Here is a 22,047-nt window from a genome sequence, read left to right as displayed (position 1 = left end):
GTGGATGTCTATTTGTCCCACTCTAGTTCTCTCTCTTAAATGTCATCTGATAGGACCTAGGAAACTTGCCTTCTTTGTAACAGCCCCTGCCTTGAAAAACAACCTCCCCTAAGGTCTGGCAGGGTCTTATCCCCCTACCTTTCAGGAAGACCTTGGAAAGTTGACTCTCCCCCCTCCAAACATTTGACCCTTTTACTCTATTTTTGTGAGCTACCCAGATTTAGTGTGTAGAGAATGGGTTTGCTCTGAGCCCACCCACTACTCAACCTCAACTAGTAAATGGTATTTTCATATTTTATAATTTTCCTTTTCCAGATGTTGTATTCTATACATGGCTTTTTTTTAAAGATCCCAACTCTGATGGTATAAACCTGACTTTTCTTCTAGGTCCTGTTCCAGTTCTGCCCTCTGTTCCTTCAGCAGCTTCACCATCTCCCATTTGTAGCAAATCTTCAGCAGGGACAACAGATCCAGAAGAAGCAACTCGGTTGCTTAGTGAAAAAAGGCGACTTGCCCGGGAGCAACGAGAACGGGAGGAGCAGCAAAGAAGGGAGCAGGAAGAGATTGAAAGGTGATCAAGTCACCATTAGTTGTCTAATGGAGAAAACGCACTTTTGGATATCTTCTTTGAACACACCACAGGCCAAGATTACAAAACAAAGCATTTGTATAAAGCTTATATTCTATTCATCTCCATGATTTAGCAGAAGCAGGCTGTTAAAAGATATCTCTGTCTAGAATAGTGTCCACCCAACAACATTGACCAGACTAAGTAACTAATGCCATATAGGCAGGACTGTTTTTATAGCTGTAACAGCCATAGTAACAGACTCTTGTAAGTCTGAATGTGCTGCTCTCTTCCTCCCTTTATCTTCATGTGAAACTTGTCCAAGATGTTTTCTCAAGTTATTTTCTTTGAAATATTATTTGACCATTGACTTGCTAGTGGCACTTCCTCCTGTCTTTCTAAGCCATTACTTCTGCCTTTACAAATAGGGCTATTTAATACATTGTGATAATTTGTATAGATTGTGCTGACTGTATAGATTTTACGCAATCTAGATTCTATAGATTTAATGTGATAATTAATATAGAATAGATGATACTGATTAACTAAGAGCCAGATGAGTGTGTGGTGATCAAGGTGATTATGAGTTCTAATTCTACCTTAGACATGACAGCCAGCTGGGCAATTTTGGACCAGTCCCTTTTTCTCAGCCCAACCCACCTCACAGAGAACTTGTGGAGAAAATAGAAAGAGAAATGAGTATTAGGTATATAAAGGTGGATAAAAAAATAAGTAAATGAGCAGTATGATCCAGATGTTCAAAAGGACAGCATCGTTTCTCAACCTGCTATTATCCAGTTGTATTGAGGTAAACTCCCATCATTTCAGCCATTGGCCATGTTGACTTGGGAGATAGAAGTTGTATTTCAAAATGCTGGAGGGTCATCATGATAGAAAAAGCCTCTTAGGTAGTTCTGTCTTCAACAAATGCCTGGATTTTGCATTCTCATAAACCCTTCCAGCGGTATCTCTAAGTTTGTGCCACCTGCAGTCTGAAATGATATAGTAATGTTAGAAATATGAACACACTTACTCCTATTCTCTACGTAAAGGGCAACTTTCTGTCTGGAGAGAGAAAAGTAAAACTAGTAATTCAGAATCCACTTCTTTAGCTAGGTGATTTATATCCCACCTTTTGTTCAAGAGCTTAAGGTGGAGTACTTAAGTAACTTTTCTTCTATTTCCCCACCACCACAGCAATCCTGTGAGGAAAGTTGAGCTAGGAGAATGACTGGCTGCAAGTCAGCCAATGAGCTTCTATGGCTGAAGGAAAGCTAGAATATGGCTCTTCCTGCTCGTAGCCCAATCCCTTAATCCCTTTGCTACAGAGGATCTTGTTAGACTTGCTCAATACAGTCTTAGATATCCTTCCACAGAAATACTGTAATTTGGTTTCTGGCACCAAGCAACATTTCAACTTTCTCATGATTCTATTTAAGGACATTTCCCCATTAATCCAAGAATAATCTTCAATTTACCTCAGATAAAGTGAGGAGAAGAAACATTTCCTCTTCTTTCCATTCTATTCTGTTTCATTTATTCATTTTTTGGAGGCGGTCTGACATGCCAAAACAGGTGTTTTATTTGTTTAAATATTTTTTTTGCTAGTCTTATCCATCCATGCCTTTGTCTAACGCACACCATTGTTTCCATTAGACAAAAGAAGGAGGCCTTGGTGCAGAAGATTGCTGAGGAAAGAGCACGCCGAGAGGAGGAAGCTCAGAAGCAGGAGGCAGAAAGGAAGCAAAAAGAAGCTGAACAAGAGCAGGAGGAGGAAGAGCTACGCTGTTTGGCAGAAGAAAAGGAGGAGAAAGAAAGGAGGGAAATGGAACTCCTTCAGAAACAGGTAATGTAAACACCAGTAGGCTTTGCATATTGTGGGTTCTACAATTGGCTCATTGTTCTGTGCAACTGCATGAAGAAAAGGAAGGAGATGCAAACAGTGGCATCTCTGGACAGGGAAGGAGTTAAAAAAGTTTAGATGGAAGCCATGACTCCATCGTTGAAGTCCCATCAATCCCATATATGTGTTGATGTCCCATACATGGAGAAAGCTGCAGAATGTTACAGTTTTGCAAGTACCATTTTGATAATGCCCGACCAAAAGCATCCTTAAAAAAAAAGTTTTCCATGGAATTTAATGCTGCTGTTCTGCTTATTCTAAGACAGCTGGTCCCTCTGTCAGTGTAAAAGCATTTGCAACTCCTTAACCCATTCTGTTTTTCCCTGGGGCCATGTGACCTTTCAGAAGGGCAGTTGTCAGGCTTAGCCCAAGAACAATGTAAAACAATGCAGTCAGAGTCTTTATTTCCTGACACAAAATAGAAAGACATATCCTGGAAGATGTTAGGGAGTGGCTAACCTAACTCTCTTCCTTTGTCTTCTAGCCAGCTCCGGGCTGTGCTGTCTCTTGTCTGCCCCCCTCCAAATGTTTCCAGGAAAACTGCCACTTCACTATAGTCCCTTCCCCCTCCGTAGGCACCATCCCTCGAGATATCACAGGAATAGATCAGCTACTTTAAGGAATAGTAACAGGATCTATGCAAGCCACTCAGTGGTGGGTTCCTACCGGTTCGGCCCAGTTTGGCTGAACTGGTAGTGTTTGGCAGCCTAGGTTTCTGGAACTGGCAGAAACCCAGGCCTGCCACACCCCTGAAGCGGTTCTCTGGGCGGCCCCATTTTGTTTTTCACTTCTGTGCATGCGCAGAACAATTTTTATTGCACTGCGCATGCGTACACCGTGTGCGCACAAGCAAACCGGAAGTAGTGCCTGCCGGAACCCACCCCTGAAGCCACACCTCCACTGATACTCCAAAGCACATTTTTTGTCTTTACAAGTGATATGTATGTGTATATAAATTTGTATGACTTTGGGTTTTGGAACATTGGTATTCTCTGGAAAGACTTCCGGCAGTTATAAAAGGTTATACAGTATTTCCTTCCTTTTGTCTGTATATTTAGGACCTATTCTTTCTGAAGTTGAATGCGCTTTTTGATCTAATTTGCATGCTTTTTTTGAATGTAAATGACATTTCCTCCCTGAAAAAATAATTTTTTAGAAGAGGAATTTCTACCAGGATTGCAAAGCATTAATTTTCCTCTTCATGCCTCTTCTGATTTCGTTAATTATGAACTTTGCCAGCTGCTGCTATTTGCATTTGAATGTATCCTGCAGGTTAGATACAAAAATGCCATTAATATTTGTGACTTGGGCCTTAAACATACAATGCATACTTCCCTAATATATCATGCAAAATAGAAAAGGGAGCACTTAATTTTACCTTACATAAAATCACGAACAGCAACAGATTACGTGCAATCAGAAAGGCTAATGATTGTCAAAGTAATCAAGAAACACTGATATTTTAATTTTATGGAGTGAAAGTACATAAGTACGCAGTATTTAATTTAGAATCTCATCACCTTTTCAAAATGTGTTTGCACTACAGAGAAGTAATTAAATTGTACATTCATTTGCAATTATAAAAGAAGCTGCTTTTTGGATACAAAAGATACCTTTTGCGACTACGTTGGGACTATGCAGCCTCTTACCCGGTTCTTTTGAGATTACAGCAATAGAAAGCAAAAGTGAAAGTAACTAGATTAAAAAATATTGATTGCCATAATATAATCAATGTCCATATTTTCCTTTTTGGTGGCATAATTTAGAAGGAAGAGGAAACTCGGTTACGAGAAGACCAGATTCGACTGGAACGTGAAAAACATTTCCAGAGAGAAGAGCAAGAGCGCTTCGAAAGAAAGAAGGTAATAGAAATCAGTTCTTGCAGACAACTACATGTGTATTTTCATGTGGCAAGTGACCCACTCAATGAATTCACTTTTGTGGACTTCACATAAGGACTAAAATAGATATAAAAAACTTCTGGAACCATTATCTTCCGCACAATTGAAATCACAGGTACATTTGCTGCTTATAATGCCACCTTTGGATTTTTGCACATACCTATTCAACAAAGCATCTATGAAGGGGAGCCTTTTCTGATTTAGAACCCATTGCAGCCAAACTTCCAAATCATGGGAAGAACCTACAGGAATCTACATGAATCAGGTAGCCTCTAGCCTTCATGTATGAAGGCTTATAAAGAACACCCCCAAAGGGGTTCATGATGTGATGGATAAGCTTTGAATTATTACCGTGTTTCCCCCAAAATAAGACAGGGTCTTATTTTGTTTTGATCCCTGAAATAAGCACTTGGCCTTATTTTCTGGGAGGTCTTATTGTTTTTGAGATGCAGGTGGCGGTGAGTGTGGTCACCTCATGGCTGCTGCTTTGTTGCAGTATTTCGGGGATGGCTTATTTTCGGGGCAGGGCTTGTTTTGAGCATGCGCTTAAAAGCCCAATTGGGCTTATTATCCGTGGAGGTCTTATTTTGGGGGAAACAGGGTAGTAGTTTGGTATACATCTCAGGCAAACTTTCATTGCCACTTCTCTTTTGGCTCCAGTCTCACATTTTGGAAATAAAAAGTGTTACTTTAAGTGGAGAAGTTTACCCATCCATGCATTTGTCTAAAGTGGAGACAATAAAGGATTGGAGGAAGGAGGGAACAAATGTAAGTTGATCTGATTTCTGAAAAAAGGCAGGGGTTGCAGGAAGCATACAAAGAGGATGTTTGCTCAATTGCTCATTGGTCACCTATAGCACTTAGCACTTAGACTTATATACCACTTTACAGTGCTTCTCTAAGCAGTTTACAGAGTCAGCATATTGCCCCCAACAATCTGAGTCCTCATTTTATCGACCTCAGAAGGCAGGAAGGCTGAGTCAACCTTGAGCCTGGTGAGATTACATCTGCCAGATTGCAGGCACCCAGCAGGCAGCAGAAGTAGCCTGCAATACTGCACTCTAACCACGGTGCCACTATGGCTCTATGCTGCTATTGTTGATGCTTCCTCCTCCACTGATTCCAAGGAGGATGAATGGCTCATTTTGTAAAAATTTGTTGCTGGCCACCACCTTATCCAAGTTGGTGGAGGAAGAGGTGGCAGCGGTGAAATAACTGTAGTATATATCTGAAGATGAGTTTGGTTATTGCATGTAGTGTGTTCATAATTAATATATCTAAATCTGTTCTCCAGTGAAAACATCTTAGAAAGGCCTGTTAAAAGTCATCTCTCTATCTGAAGTGAAGGGAACATGGAGATGATGACAGTCCTTCTTTGTAGCCGCTCCCACACATAGAAACTCTTTAGCACCAAATGCTTATAAGGCTTCCTTGCTCAGGGCATCTAGAACAGGGGTGTCAAACTCATGTTATCACAGCATTGTCACATGATGTATTGGGACTTTTCCCCCCCTTTGCTAAACCGGGTGGGGGTGTAGCCAACACGTGATGCACCCGGCCTGTGGGCTGGGAGTTTGACAGCCCTGATCTAGAAGATATTTGAAAGTTTTATTTTTCCAAGTTTAATTAACTAATAGTTATCAGCTTCCATCTTGGGGGATTATTATTTTTCATATCATTAGCATATGATAACCTACCTAGAGATTTTGGATTGAGGTGGCCCATAAAAATGTAAAATAAATTAATACCGTGTTTCCCCGAAAATACGACAGGGTCTTATTTTCTTTTTACTTACAAAATATGGCCTTGGGCTTATTATAGGGGAGGGCTTATTGTTTTGGGGCTGCCGGGCAGCTGCTCCCTTGCGAACTGGCTCCCGAAGAGCCGGGCACAGCCTCAAGGGCAAAGCAGCCATGAGGTGACCAAGCTTACGAGCAACCGCCCGGCAAGCCCCCTCTCCAGCCGGGCAGAGCACCATTTACTGACCTAGGGAGTATCCCTAAGGCGCCAAGCCACATGGCGCTCTGACTGCTCCCCAGCTCCTGCGGCTTGGCACATTCGGGATACCGCCTAGGTCAGTGCAACGAGCTCTGCCCGGCTGGAGAAGGGGGTTGCGCAAGCGCCTGTTCCACCCCCAGCAGGCATGCCTCCTAGCCTCAACATGTCCAGCTCTCCCTGCAGCAGCTGCCACTGCCGCCAGGCTCCAAGCATAACGTCTTCTCCGGTTCCAAACTCCCAAACTCGGCTGCCGAGTCTTCCAGCAGCGGCCACTCTAGGAGTGCGCTCTGTGGTTGTGGGCTGGCTGCTGGAAGACTCTCTGTCCGGAAGACTCTTTTACAGAGAGTTCCAGCAGCTAACCCACAACCATAGAGCGCACTCCTAGAGCGGCCGCTGCTGGAAGACTCGGCAACCGAGTTTTGAAGTTTGGAACCGGAGAAGACGTTATGCTTGGAGGGCGGCAGCGGCAGCTGCTGCTGCAGGGAGAGCTGGGCCCGGACATGTTGAGGCAAGGGAGCAGCCACCCGGCAACTCCCCCCTCCAGCCAGGCAGAATGCCACTCCCCAACCTAGCGGTATCCCGAAGGCTCCAAGCAATGTGAGCACCTTTCTTCCTCCCCGGCTCCTGCGGCTTGGCGCCTTCAGGATACTGCTATGTCGGTGACCGATGCTCTGGCTGGCCAAAGGAGGGGGTGTCCAGGGGGTTTATTTTCGGGGGTGGGCTTATATTTTTGCCCATGCAAAAAATGTGGCAAGGCTTTAGTTTCAGGACAGTTTGTATTTTCAGGGAAACACGGTAAATATTATAAACTATGGATAAATCTGGAAGATGTTCATTATAAATATTCTTTTTCTTTATTATGTAGCGTCTTGAGGAAATTATGAAAAGAACTAGGAGATCAGAACCTGTGGAAAGAGTATGTATGGAACTTTTTCCCTTTTCAGAAGTATATTTTCTATATTTATTTATCTTCTAGAATAGATGTTTATATAAAATCTTTTTTATTTTTCAGAAATCAGATGAGGAACAGAATGGAGTGATAGCAAAAGAAATAGGTATTACTTTTCATGTACATTTAGTTTAACACTGAAACTTTCTCAGAGCATGAATAATAAATTATTTAAACATTAACAACCTGGTTGTATTTAATGAAAAGTAGGTGATTTTACATTTGAATACTTATAATGGCATATCATTCCATTGTGAGTATAACTATATACAAAATGAAACATATTAGCACTGTGATTAATTTTTCAGTGATAAATAAATCAAGTTCTAGATCATTAGTTTTAATCATTACTGACAAAATACTAAGCTATATCATTTTCTGATCTAGATTACAGTTTTGTTTACAATTGAGCTACTGAAATAAAATCCTTAGCTCTGTTTTATTAAACAATTGAAATATCAGCTCATTATTTTATACAAGGCTATTATAAAATGAACCCAGTTATTAGTTGGATATTGCATTTTTCATTAGTACTAAAAAGGAATTAATTTTTCAGTATTCAGATAGAATCAGATCCCTGAAATTTCTCTTGGCTCTTGCCTTAGCATCATTCTCTATTAAGTAATAGGCATAGAAAGTTGACTTAAGGTGGATCAAGTGATTAATTTACAGCTGGTTCACTGTTACCTCTACTGGTAAGCAGTAGCTGCCCAGGATCCCATCCTATTTTTCCCCAACAGTATTGAATATTGTATTTAGGATTGCACGCAACTACTCTCCAAAAGACCACTTTTCAGAATGGAAAGTATGCTATATACTTCTGATGACCATTTATTGCTATCCCCCTCACGCCTACCGTATTTTCAGGGTATAAGATGCACATTTCCCCCCCCCCCAAAAAAAGAGGGTGAAAATCTGGGTGAGTCTTATACACTGGATACAGCATTTCAGGCCGCTTGCCCCCTTCACAAAAATGGATGTGCAGAGGGTTTGGGCGCCTGCAAAGTGCTCCTGGGGGTTGAGGAGGGCAAAAACAAGCCAAAATGAGCCATTTTTTGCCCCCAGGAGCACTACAAACCTCCTAAAGGCTATGCATGCCCTTTTTTGGCAATAAATGGGCCCATTTTTGTGAAAACAGGCCATTTTTTGCTTGTTTTTTTTGCCCCCCCCCCCCCCGCAGCCCCCAGGAGCACTCTACAAACCGCCTAAAAGCTATGCATGCCCTATTTTTTTTGGCAAAAACCGGGCCTATATTCACAAAAAATGGGCCGTTTTTGCTCATTTTGCCCCACCACCTCCAGCGCCCAGGAACACTTTGCACCCTCTCAAACTCTCTGCATGCCTTGTTTTTCACCAAAAAAAATGAGGCATGCAGAGGGTTTGGGAGGTCTGCAGAGTGAAAAAACTTTTTTTTTAATTTACCTCTTCAAAATCTTGGTACATACTCCAGTGTGTCTTATAGTTCAAAAATACAGTACATAGGGAAGGGGACATAGAGGGGAACAGAATTTTGAGAAGCTATGTTTCTCTATGCAGTCTTACGTTCTCCATTCTGCTACATTAAATAAATACGGTTTTACAGACCATTTTGTTTTCCTTCTACCAGTGAGCAGCCCTACACCTCCATTAAGCCCTGTAATGGGTTCTCAGGTTCAGTGTATGACAGAAACTTCACGCAATGGGGAAATGGTACTTCACACACCTATGCTCATTTCTCACCAGCCCAGAGTAAACTTAGACAGGTAAGAAATGTGATCCTTCCCCGTCCCCTTCTGTTAAATTGTATCCAGTTCTCAGAACCTGCCTGGAATATTCCCTATGGTTTTCTTTGTCAGCATTTTAAGAAGTAGTTTGCCATTGCCTAGGGTTGAGAGAAAGTGACTGGCCCAAGGTGATCCAGCTGGCCTCCTGGTTTCTAACTGGGGTCCTTAAGCACTTCCCAAACTGGTTATCAATATGAGCCTAGTATGGAGAAAAGATTCACTGGTGAGTTTTAATTCTTCTTGAGATAAACTTACATTAAATTTAATTATTTCCTTTAGCTGTAGGTGTTTATTTGTTTCAGTCATCTATTATTTCTCTCAAATATCCAGGGAAACATTTATTGTCAAAATGTTTGGCCCTATCATACATATTGTTTCTCAGTAAGCCAAAAAATAAGCAAAGAAATCATTTCAAAACCCTGATGTTTGGGAACTAAGATCATATTATATAGAATTAACTAGAAATAAGTCCCTTATTCATCTGCATTCTTGCATTATTGGGGAAAAAGGTGTCCCAATTGTTAGCCTGACAGAATAATTGCATAGATTTAATATCTGCTTTTCAATATACAGTAAATATTGTTTTTCACATGAGACTTGCATCATTTTAGTATTTTAACAACTTTTGTAGCCTCATGGAATAAAACAAAGGGTGAATTTTTTTATATATCCAGACGCTTCTTGTGTTTCTTATCAAGAAAGTTTGTTAGCCCAACCCACTTGATAGGAGAAAATAGGAGGAGGAAGAAGTATCATATTTGTTCGCGATCTTGATTTACTATTATAAAATAATAAAGGCAGAATTTTTCAAAATCAAAGAAATAAATAAAAATTGCGTCACAGTTTTATTAGGCAGCATATCAGGAATTTTTGCAGAAGTGGAAATAAAGATGTGGAAGAATTTCAACCTACCAACTTCAACCTACAGCCGTGATGGCGAACCTACGGCATATGTGCCACGCGGAGCCATTTGTTAGGGCACGCAATGCGTTGCCCTGTTAGCGCGCTGGCAAGCTGACTTGGGCCTTCTTTTAAGGCTGTTTTTTGCCCTCTGGAGGCTTCCTTGAAGCCTCCAGAGCACAAAAAACCGGCCCTACTGGCAAACCAGAAATTCGGGAATGGACTTCCTGTTTGCTTGTAGAGCTGTTTTTCACCCTCCGGAGGGCAAAAAATGGCCCTATGAGCAAAGCGGAAGTGACTTCTGGTTTGGCTGTAGGGCCGTTTTCCCTCCGGAAGTTTCAGGAGGCTTCCATGAAGGCTCCTGAGGGCAAAAAACAGCCCTATAGCCAAACCGGAAGTGACACTTCCAGAATTTCCGGTTGGGCCATAGAGCCGTTTTTCATCCTCTGGAGGCTTCGGGGAATCTCCTGATGCCTCTGGAGGGCCTCCGGGAAGACGGGAGAGGCTGTTTTTGCCCTCCCCAGACTCCTAGAAAGCTTCTGGTGCCTGGGGAGGGCGAAAAAAGCACACTAAAAGGGGGAGGGTCGCACTGGTCATGCACGCATGCATGCTAGGGTCACGCACCTAGCATTATGGGTGTGGGCACTCCCCCTGTGCTCCCCCCACTTTTGGCACGTGATCCAAAAAAGGTTAGCCATCACAGACTTACAGTATAACTTACTCTCTATGTTTTCTATTTTTTGCATTTTTTACAATTATTACAAATATTTTTGCAATATTTGCATTCAGAATTGTACATTTTTTCTTGGCATTTCGTATGCTAATTCAAATATAATTTGTATATTGACTAAATAATACCATTTGTATTTGTTTGATAATACAAACATGCAATTTAAATTTAATTCTAACAATCGTCAGGAGCAACAATATAAAGATCCAATTATTTGATTTTATTATGTTATTTATGAATGTGAACTCACTTAGGTTTTACGTGTGAAGAAAAATCTACTACCTGCCAAGGTTTAGTTGGTATGTCAATTTAATTAAGAACACCTCCTGTTAGCATTCATCCATATGGGTAGTGGTATCACCATCATTAGAATGCGAGATGAAGTTGAATACAGATTTTGTTTCCAAAACATTTCTTAAATTTGCCTGCATCATGACCTAAAATGTTTCTGGTAATGGAAACTAAGCCTGCAATACATACAGATATAATTTTAAAAGCATTGGATTAAAATAGTCATATATTTCTGGTTTGTTATCAGTGTCTTATGTTATCTATCAATGTATTTCAGTAATCTCAACCCACGAAAACATTCAAATGAAAATGGAGTATCTACGCAGGATGAAAACTTCGAAGAGCTCATCAGTTTACCCATGGGAATAAAACCTCCCAGATTGGATGCCATGAGTCCTGAAGAGAAAGATAACTCTGATATTCCTTTGACTCCCATTTTGGCCTTTGAAGAGAATGGGGCACGAGGGTCATTGCCTCAGGTAGACAATGTTCAAACGCCTCAGACAGCAGGTAGGTTTGCTTTAATTCCTCCTAACTTGCATGCCCTGGAAGGAATCTGGCAAATGCCTCATTTGCGTATATTAAGAGCAAAGAATAAAGGGCTATAAAATCTGCAATAAAGATATTAATCCTGGTTCTTAGAGCAACCTGCATCTGGAATAGGACAGAGAGAGGTGGAAACTTGATTATGAGTTGCATTAGGCTCAGAGGAGAGGGCACAGATCTGAATTTCAAACTATTTGTTTTAGAAATTGTTTCAATTATAAAATTTGTTTCTGATAGAAAAGCAAGTTTATTAAGGGGTAAATAGACTGTTAATAAATAGGAAAAAGCAAGGCTTCTGTAACAGATATATAAAAATAGTGATTTCAATATGTGCAGGGTTTCTTTCGTTATAAGGTATTTCAGTGAAATTTTTCAACTCTGGTTACTTCATGTAACCCAGGGGTGTCCAAAACTGGGAACTTTAAGACTTGTGGACTTCAACTCCCAGAATTCCCCAGCCAGCATGGCTGGCTGGGGAATTCTGGGAGTTGAGGTCCACAAGTCTTAAAGTTCCCAAGTTTGGACACCCCTGATGTAACCGAACTTTGTTCAGTTTATGTGGGATTACCATAGGATGGAACTATTCCTGCACTTAGTAATTGGTGCATGGATCCTGAATTATTGTCCCATGAAAGGAAGCCACTCTGATCCAATGGGGGCATCACCAGCAGACGGATAGAATGAGTGATGAGGTGTTTTTTTTTTTTTGCCAATTTCTCCTTCTCCCTGCAGGCCTAGCACCATCTCCCACACTGTTTTAGTTGCTGTTTCAATTCTTTCAGCAGGTGTTCAGAACATATAGGAGAGGTTCAGAGGGAACGGGAATTGGCAGATATTATTTCTCCTGTTCCACTCATGAGAACCTTTGACATGCAATTCCAGTCATTGGAACTAATAAGATCCAAGTCATCTCCTATTATCATCCATGACAGGACTGTTTGTACTTTTGGACAGGAACCGTTGCTAATGTTTTCTTCATTGCTTTCCTTTGTAGAAGTTGTCTGAGATCTCATCATGAATTATTATCAAAGGCAAAGAAAAAGCCTTCTGAAGCCCATGGGATTCCTTCCATGCTATGAAGGAGTGTTATATTTTTTGTCACTCTTGAATTTTCTAAAGATTTCTTGGATGCTTTCTTTTCTTTTTTTTTAAAGAAAACAAGTAGTAAAACCAGCAGAAGAATATATTGGAAATAGATTTGGATTGCCTTTCTATCACTAGAACTCACTACTAGGGGAGAATTGTGTCTTTCAAAAACTGCTTCATATAGCATAATTGATATTTTCAGCAATTCTTGAGGAAAAAGGTAACTAGGTTAACAATAACAGGATGATTGGGATAACCTGTTGGTTTTGTCTTGTTTTGAGGGGTAGTTTAAAAAGGTTGCAAAAACACTGTAAAATCAGCAAAGAATCTTACATTTTACTGATTCAATACTTGAAAAGTAAACACCTCACTGCTCTACAGGGAGGGGCTTTAGGGGTGTTTTTTGTTTTGTTTAAACCTGTTGGTTTAAATATTATTGCAGAGAACTATTAATTATGGGGGCAAAATATAGGCTTCTGTATCAGGTTCTTGTAAATGTAATTCCTAAATGGACATTCTGTATATTTAGCCATCACTATGCTCTTCACATTTTCTTTTTCAAATAAAATAACATGACAGGTTTTAAAATGTGAAAAAAAAATTGAAAGCATTATTTTTTCATAGGTGAAATGGAAAAAAAAAGCCTATTGTATCTTAGATAATGTATTTATTAATTTTGTTGAGTACAAAATAAACAATAAAAAACGTGGCTATAATTAACAATGCAGGTTTGGCTTTTCTTAATTTATCCAGTTAGCAGAGGGTTCAACAAATACAACAAAGCTTTCTGGCTTAATGTCATTCTCTGAATTCAATGAGCGTTTTCCAGACTTGGGAAAATGAAGATGCAGCTAATGTATCCATAAAGTTCTCCATATCATATAGGCTGAACAGGAAATGTTACTGAAGTCCTGTCTAGATGTCTGGAAGCCATCAGAGTTGAATAGGGAGGAAAAGTTTTTGCTGAATCCCAACAAGAATGGTATTGGGTTCAGAAGCCCCCGATACCTGGGATATTCAATCTTTGATTCTAAGGCACTAAGACCTGGTCTCTCTGATATCATAGTATTGCAGAATGATGAAATAGATGATATTTAGTTATTTGAGAAGTTCGGGCATTGTCTAATGAGGGAGCTAAGAGTTGGTCTTCCTGCAGTCTAATGGGAGGTTCACCAATCCTTGAGGAACACAGCCCATTCCTAGAAGAAATGCTGCATATGACTCAGATGACCATTTCCATCTCAGGAGGTGGTTATTAGTCTTCTGTGTCCTGTGACATTCTTCTCTTGTAAAATATTATTTACTTATAACACTGTTTCCTATAAACAAGTTTCTAACAATTTAAAAATCCAATAAGAGAGAAAACACATGTGGGCATTTCCAGCTATAAACTGGCAGGAAGAAAATAGGTTTTGTTTCTTGTGAAAAATGCATTTCGCTGCCACTGTGTGCAGCTCAATCTTCAACATGCAAAGGCTCGAAAACAAAAGCACAAGAAGTCATTGGAGATGACGTGCATGCTTTCATTTTTTTTACTATGTTTGCAGACAACTGCAGAATCACTCAAAACTAGATTAGATGCAAACTTTGGACATGGCTTCTAGACATTTGATTGTAGCAGCACAAATAGAGCAGTAATCTTCTATGTAAGGGAAATATTCAGATTCCTCCCCACCATAGGATACAATAATCAATTTAATTCAGATATAAGAGCTGAATTAAAGTAAAAGCTCTTGAGGATATGCACTTCACATACAGTATGTATAGAAACAGGTTCTGAATAGGTTTCTTTCTGCAACTAGGTACAGTATGTCTTCTTTGGTGGATATCCCCATGTCATCCAGGAGATCTTTCTACTTACAGAGCATTTTAACACAAATATACACATACATAGAAACCTTTGGCTCCAGCAACTGTCATTTACGGAATCACCTGTCTCCCATTATTTCTGCCTGTTCACATGTTCTAATATGATGGGAATGCTCTAGCTCCCTTCCCTGAAGTCGTATCAATTAATGAGCCAAGGACATGATTACTCAGTCATGCCTATATACAAATATACAGCATCTTAAAGCAGTCACAACACAACCATTTTACATACATACATTTTTCTAGAAATGCCCATTTTAATAAAATCTTTATAAATTTATCTTGGAAACCTACACATAATTATTTGCTAGCGGAGATCCTCCCCACCCACCCCATTTCAAAGCTCTTAAAACAATCCAATTTCAGTTTATTAAAATAAGAATATTGCCACAGTGTATTCTAGGGCAAGTTTATCTGCATCTACAGAGATCTGCAGATCAGCAAGGATGGTGTTAAAATTGCAACATCTGTATGACAGAACTATGTTTAGATGGTCCATATGTCTTGCATTTGTATAGTAGAACTATAAGAGCCGCGGTGGCACAGTGGTTAGAGTGCAGTATTGCAGGCTACTTTGGCTGATCTGTTGTGGTCCGTCGGCAGCCTGCGGAGCTGGCAGTAGAGTCGGACAGTGAGGAGATTGGAGAGGAACATGGGCCAGTCCTGGAGTCTGGGGAAGTCTCGGACAAAGGCTCCGCATCGGAGGCAGAGATGTGGCAAGGCCATCTGGGAGTTATGTGCTGCCTCCAGAGCTGGACAGCAGCGAGGCAGAGGATCAGGCTCCCCCTGTTCCCAGTGTGCATGTAGAGCTGCCAAAAGGCAAGAACAGTTAAGACAGAAGTGATGACTCGGGAGTAAGGCTTGGAGGTGATTGGTCCCTCCCATAGGACATAAAGGAGGAGCAAAGGCACATGAGCCTTTGCAGGAAGCAACTTGGTTCATGCTGGTCGTTTGCCTTCTGAAGCTCTGTTTTGACTCTGCTCCGTGTGGCTTTGCCAAGCTAATTGCCAATTAAGTCTTTGGCAGCGTTTTCAAAGAAGATAAAGGTGGGTGCTTATCAGCCTTATCCCATAGGACTTTGACAGCCTACTGTAGAACTCTTTACAACTATTTGGGACTCATTGCAGGCTGTGAATGAATATAATTCACAGCCTTTGAAATAAAAAGAGGTCTTTTGGACCTAATCGTGTGCTTTTTACTGTATCAGGAAGCCTAGGTCAGAACAGGTCACCGGCTGCCAGCAGTTTGGCAGTTCAGGTCTCACCAGGCTCAAGGTTGACTCAGCCTTTCATCCTTCCAAGGTGGGTAAAATGAGGATCCAGGTTGTTGGGAGCAATATGCTGACTCTGTAAACCACTTAAAGATGGCTGTAAAACACTGTGAAGCAGAATATAAGTGCTATTGCTATAAGACTGGTCCATGAATGCATTAAAATAATGAAGAGTTATATGTGAATCAGTCATCTTAGATAAGACAACAGTGGCATATTTTTTATATAATCACAAACCTAATCATTTTCAATGGTTTGTGAGGGAGGAAATGTCCCTTTCATTTCTACCCAAATAATAGACATCATAATTTATGTATGTAGCTGTTGTGGATTTACCAAAGGATGTTTTATTAAACCTGAGATTCCAATATCTTAGCTCAGGTGCCTATTCAGAGGCTAATGATCTCTATTCTGACTAATGATATACAGGCTGGAAGTGTCTCTCATGCCTCCATATGTCCAATAGCAACACTGAGAAGCTCTTGCATCATTTCAGTTTGTTGACAGATTTCATCAAGGTGCTTCTTCAGTTCACTGTTACTGAATGCTGCCAAAAAGTCTGGATCTTCATATAAGACAAAAGGTATTCAGATATTAAACTGCAGAACTTTTCATGTGGGAAGGTACAACCTTTTGCACTTGTCTATAAATGTATTTCACATTGGATTGATGGTATTGTCTAAGGATTTACACTCTATCTATAAAATTCTAGTAACACCATGAAATATAGGCTAACTTTAAATTATTTATGTTTAAAACCTGCTTTGATGTTACAATTTTTCAAGATCCTGTTAAGAAATTCATGCATATTCCCGTTTCTTATACATCATGCATCGTTCAACAAGTCTCAAGATAACCTGTTTCTATCTGTCTCGGTCAGAAATATGACAAACATTCAGGCATTATCATGTGTCTCATGATCCATCCCTCAGCCTTCTACTTTCAGCTGTTCAATCATAGGGGTTCTATTCCTCATATAATGATCCAAGCTTCCCTTTGGACCTTCTGTCAGAAATAACTCTCCGACATTCACCTTCTAGCTGGAGCTCTTATAGATTGCACTTTTGGTGAAACTATTTGGCTTGGTTTCACTCTCTTGAGTCTTCCCCAACCAATATCCTATAAGGGTACACTTTGAGTTCTTTACTGTTGCCAATAAAAATAGTTGGGGAAAATTCAGGAAACTAGAATCATGAAATTATTGATGCTCCTTTCCTAAAAATAATTTTTAGAAGTATAAAATATGTGACAATGAGAATGAACTTCTATACAAGTCTGATGAAAATATCAGTGAAAAGATTAATCAGAAATTTATAAAGCTGGAGTTTATTTACTGTACATTTCTATGGTAGAAGCAGAACTCAAATCCTAGTAAAATCTAGTGAGCCTAGTTATTATGTTAGACACCACATAAAACACCTGGGATTTACCGTATTTTTCGGAGTATAAGACACAGCGGCGTATAAGACGCACCAAGATTTTGAAGAGGCAATTTTTTTAAAAAAGTAGGTAGGTAGATAGAGGGATAAACAGGGAGAGAAAGAGAGAGAAATACAGTAGGTAGGGAGAGAGAGAGAGTAGTTAGGTAGGTAGGTAGATAAAGGGAGAGAGAGAGAGAGAGAAATACAGGGTAGGTAGGTAGGTAGGTAGGTAGGTAGGTAGGTAGGTAGGTAGAGGGATAGAAAGAGAGAAATAGAAAGAGAGAAATAGAAAGAGATAGAGAGAAATACAGTAGATAGGTAGGGAGAGAGAGAGTAGGTAGGGAGGTAAAGGGATAGAGAGAGAGAGAAATAGAGAGAGAAATACAGTAGGTAGGTAGGGAGAGAGTGAGTGTGTAGGTAGGTAGGTAGAAGGATAGAGAGAGAGAAATAGAGATAGAAAGAAATACAGTAGATAGGTAGGTGTTTCTGCTGGCACAGCAATTGATCAATGTAATTCTCATCAATCAATTAAAGAGCTTTCCAAAAGGAAAAAAAAAGTTTTTGCACTCTGCAAACCTCCCCAAAATGGCCCATTTTTCATGAAAACAGGCCCATTTTCCCCCCCAAAGGCATGAATAGCCTTGGGGGGGCTTGCAGAGTGCTCCTGGGGAGTGGGGGGGGCATAAACGAGCAAAAAACGGCCTTTTTTCACAAAAATGGGCCCATTTTTTGTCAAAAAAATTGCATGCATAGCCTTGAGGCTTATAGAGTGCTGGTAGGGGCTGGGGGGGCAAAAAACAGCCCATTTTTTGCTCATTTCTGCCCTCCCCAGCCCCCAGGAGCTCTCTGAAAGCCTCCATAAGGGTATGCACAGCCATTTTGGTGAAGGGACAGGGCTTCCAGATGCTGTATTCGGTGTATAAGACGCACCCAGATTTTCAGCCTCTTTTTTGAAGAAAAAAGGTGCGCCTTATACTCCGAAAAATACCGTAATTTGGACCATTATTTTGTTTATTTGTTTATTTAATTTGACAGACTTATTGGGGTTTTTTAAATCATAGCAGTCCATACCTTTCTGTAATGCACAGAGAGTGGTTATGCCCAAATGCTGAAAACGATTCTCCAGGTGAAGAAGATATTTCATTAGATATTGCTGAACCTGGTTCAGGTGAGTTTTTATAATAGAGAGACTATCTCCTCTATGCAATGGATATGGAGAACAGAAAAAAAATACGGAACAGAATCCATTAGTTACCACTGCACTATAAAATCAAAACAACGACATCCTTCTGCTTGTGATGGCTGCTACTGCTTGTTTTTCCGGTTACTAATTTGTTAAGCTAAGCATATTTTAATATTGCAAATTTATGAATGTAGTTTACTATGAAGCCATGCATTACAGCAAGCAGAGCTCCGAGCTTCAGCCCTAATTCATTTTAAGTTTTATTTTGTGAAATAAAAATACAAGTGCTAAATCTCCTAAAGAGCATCATCTACTTTGAAATTAAAGCACAGCGATAATAATACTGCATAATTGTGTAGTAACTGTCTTCTAGACACAATTACTGCTTGTGTAGGTGTAATAATAAATGCATTATTTTAGGAGAGGGGGTTTAAAGAAGCTTCATGCTGCAAATATTTTTCAAATTAAATATCACTTCGGTTTGCAGCAGTAAATCTAATAATATTTGAGCAGTGATAGCATATTTAACAGGATTTGTTTCCTTATGGAAGATTCTATTATGATGGCGCAAAATGTTTAATTGCTGTATTAGAACCATTTGCTTCACTCTCTCAAAACAAATTTTCATGTTTAAATTAGAAGAATAAGGGCTCCAGGCAAGGATGCCAAGTGTGGTCAGGCGCAAAATACCTACCTGATGTCAATTAGATTACATTATTAGTATATCATAGGAAAATAGCTGATCATCTAGCTGTAATTCATTCATTTAATAAGTCTTTAAGAATCCCATTATGCTCTGAGAATGATATCAATAAAAGGATTTGCACCTCAAGGTTCAAGCTATTGTCCTCTTTTTTTTTAACCCAACACCTTTCATCACTTGAATTTGCACTTATATTTTCATTAGGCTGAAAATATAAATATCAGACTCTCTGTTGATACATACCAAGTCTTCTGAAGTGTTTGATCATAAAGGCAGCTTGGAATGAAAGCTCGGTTTGTTCCACCTGGTTAGCTAATTTCATCAAATGATTTATCAATGGCTCATCCATCAATGCTACAATATACGCTGTGGCTCCTTCTAATAGTAGAAAGTAAGATTTAATTAGAAATTAAGAGACAAATAAACAGACCCCAACGGAACAGAGAAAAGACTGTAGAACATTTGAAATAAATATATTGAACCACAGAGTCAAATACTTGGTAGGCCTCCCAAATCACAATCGGTGGAGAAATTAAAACAACCTGAACAGAAGGAAGCATAGCCTTTTCTTACAGACATTCAGCAAAGGTGCTCACCATCTTCCTCAGTAACTGGTATCATTGTTCAATTGGTCTTATCAAGAGGAAGCTTTTCCTAACATTTAAATGGAAACTGTACTTAGGAACAGAAACTTAGGAACATTGTTCCATGTCTCACACTCTGGAGTGATAAACAATAGGCCTTGAACTCCTCTGCAGCATCTATTCATGTACTTGAGAAGGGCTATCACACTTCTCTCAGGCATCTCTTCACAAAAGGGGCCACACCCAGTTGTCTCCTAAAACTTACTTTATTGCCCTTCCAGTTCCAATTTCGATAATCTCTCTCTCAAAATGTGGAACCAACCCCAATAGTTAACGTGGCATCTGACTAATTCAAAATTTGGTAGAATATGTCCTATGATTTGACAGAGGAATTACTTGATGGAATTTGCCCATGGTGGAATAGCTCATCTCCAAGGATGCTAACTTGACTTTAGATAATACTGATTTGAGCAATGGCTGGATCTTACAGATAGCTCTTGTATAATGACCATTCCTTCATGACTTTTTGATGTTATGACAGTGTTGAACAAGTGGTATTTGTGACTGGTCCTCAAAGTTCCAGCCATCCCAACACCTTTGTGGTTATGTGATCACAATCTGGACACTTGGCTTCCACTTATGATGGTCACATGGGCACCATTTGCAACCTTTCCTACTAGCTTCTCATAAGCAAAGTCAATAGGGAAGTCAGCAGGGAAAGTTGCAAGTTGCTCTGCGATTACACCTTCTTGTGAGCGACCTGGAATCACTTCACAACCAGCGATCTTGCAGGACAGCAATGAGGAGTGCCAGAATTTACTACCGGTTCACTTCTGCTCACAACGCTTCTGCATATGCTCAGAAGTGTCTGGGCAGGTGGGCGGAGCTTCCCGCCGCTGCCACTACTGGTTTGGCGCAACTCACCTCTGTAGTCATTGACTTACAACCACAATTCAGCCCAAAATTTCTTTTAAGTCAGATATTTGTTAAGTGAGTTTTACCCCATTTTATGACCTTTCTTGCCTCAGTTGTTAAGTGAATCACTGCAATTGATAAGTTAGTAACCCGGTTGTTAAGTGAATCTGGCTTCTCCATTGACTCTGTCAGAAGGTCACAAAAGGGGGTTACATGATCCTGTGACACAGCAATGTTGCCTCCTTCCTGGTGCTGACTGTGTGTGCCAAGGTCATCCAGTTGGCTTTGTGCCCGAGGTGGGGAGTAGATCTCACAGCCTGCCAGTTTTTAGCCTGGTGCCTTAATCACTATACCAAGATAGCTCCCCTATTTAAATATGTTTCCATTTTATTTAATTCAACAAAGGTTGCCTTATCTTACATCTTATTTATATTTCTACCCCAAGTATTTGGCTTCTCATAGGTTTCCAATAAAACCATTGTCATCTGTATTCCTGTGTTTCCCTGAAAATAAGATGGGATCTTATTTTCTTTTGACCCCTAAAATAAACACTTGGCCTTATTTTCGGGGAGGTCTTATTATTTTTGAGGTGCAGAAGGTGGCAAGTGTGGTCACCTCATGGCTGCTGCTGTGTTGCAATATTTTATGGAGGGCCTATTTTTGGGGGAGGGCTTATTTTAGCACATGCGCTCAAAAAGCCAGATTGGGTTTATTATTATTATTATTATTTTATTATTATTTCTTAGATTTTTAGACCGCCCCCTCTCCCAAAAAGGGACTCGGGGCGGTGTACAGTCAATGCAAATAAAATACAGTCATAACAATAAAATACATTTAAAATACATTTAGAGGGGGAGATAGACTGTACAAGAAATAAATACCTAAAAACATCCCAATTAAAACCCCAAACCCAATTAAAATAAATCCCCGGGAGGTAAAACTAAGAAAGTGCCAGGCCAGCTGATTGAAATAGGTGAGTCTTTAACTTTTGACGGAAGGAACGGAGGTCGGTGGTAGTTCGAATGTCAGGGGGGAGGTCGTTCCAGAGGGTTGGGCCCATCACAGAGAAGGACCTACTCCTAGGTGTCGCCCGCTGGCATTGCCTAGCGGACGGCACCAGGAGGAGCCCCTCCCTGTGTGAGCGGATAGGTCACAGGGACGAGTGTGGTAGGATGCGATCCTGCAGATAACTAGGTCCTGTGCCATGGAGCGCTTTAAAGATGGTGATCAATACCTTGAAACGCACCCGAAAGGCCACAGGTAGCCAGTGCAGCTCGCGCAGGAGAGGTGTTACGTGGGAGTAACGTGTACTCCCCATAATAATCCGCGCGGCTGCGTTCTGAACTAGCTGCAGTCTCCGGATGCGTCCCAAGGGAAGCCCCATGTAGAGAGCATTGCAGTAGTCCAGGCGAGACGTCACCAGCGCATGAGTGACCGTGCGCAGGGCACTCCGGTCCAGTAGGGGGC

At 40.5% G+C, this 22,047-nt stretch overlaps 1 protein-coding gene and 1 pseudogene across 3 annotated transcripts in view; one reads left to right on the top strand and one right to left on the bottom strand.

The window, feature by feature from the left end:
* Positions 1–12,697, top strand: part of MAP7 (microtubule associated protein 7) — a 116,289-nt gene extending 103,592 nt beyond the window's left edge. For both annotated transcript variants that reach the window (XM_081945099.1, XM_081945098.1), the window contains exons 11-18: positions 388–571; positions 2,225–2,414; positions 4,238–4,333; positions 7,236–7,286; positions 7,383–7,425; positions 8,926–9,061; positions 11,281–11,513; positions 12,544–12,697. In XM_081945099.1, the coding sequence (XP_081801225.1) occupies positions 388–571; positions 2,225–2,414; positions 4,238–4,333; positions 7,236–7,286; positions 7,383–7,425; positions 8,926–9,061; positions 11,281–11,513; positions 12,544–12,554 (944 nt within the window). In that variant the 3' untranslated portion in view covers positions 12,555–12,697. The remainder of the gene's footprint in view (positions 1–387; positions 572–2,224; positions 2,415–4,237; positions 4,334–7,235; positions 7,287–7,382; positions 7,426–8,925; positions 9,062–11,280; positions 11,514–12,543) is intronic.
* Positions 12,698–12,838: 141 nt separating this feature from the next.
* LOC309387429 overlaps positions 12,839–22,047 on the bottom strand; it is a 28,348-nt pseudogene continuing 19,139 nt past the window's right edge. Inside the window, exons 11-13 of the transcript XR_014176854.1 lie at positions 19,325–19,459; positions 18,267–18,394; positions 12,839–16,339 (exon numbers count right to left, since the gene is read on the bottom strand). The product of XR_014176854.1 is annotated as an uncharacterized misc_RNA (transcript). The remainder of the gene's footprint in view (positions 16,340–18,266; positions 18,395–19,324; positions 19,460–22,047) is intronic.

Source organism: Natrix helvetica (genome assembly GCF_964273705.1).
Source record: "Natrix helvetica genome assembly, chromosome: 2".
Classification (NCBI taxonomy): domain Eukaryota; kingdom Metazoa; phylum Chordata; class Lepidosauria; order Squamata; family Natricidae; genus Natrix; species Natrix helvetica.
Note: the sequence above shows the minus strand (reverse complement) of the source record. Positions and strands in the feature narration are given on the sequence as shown.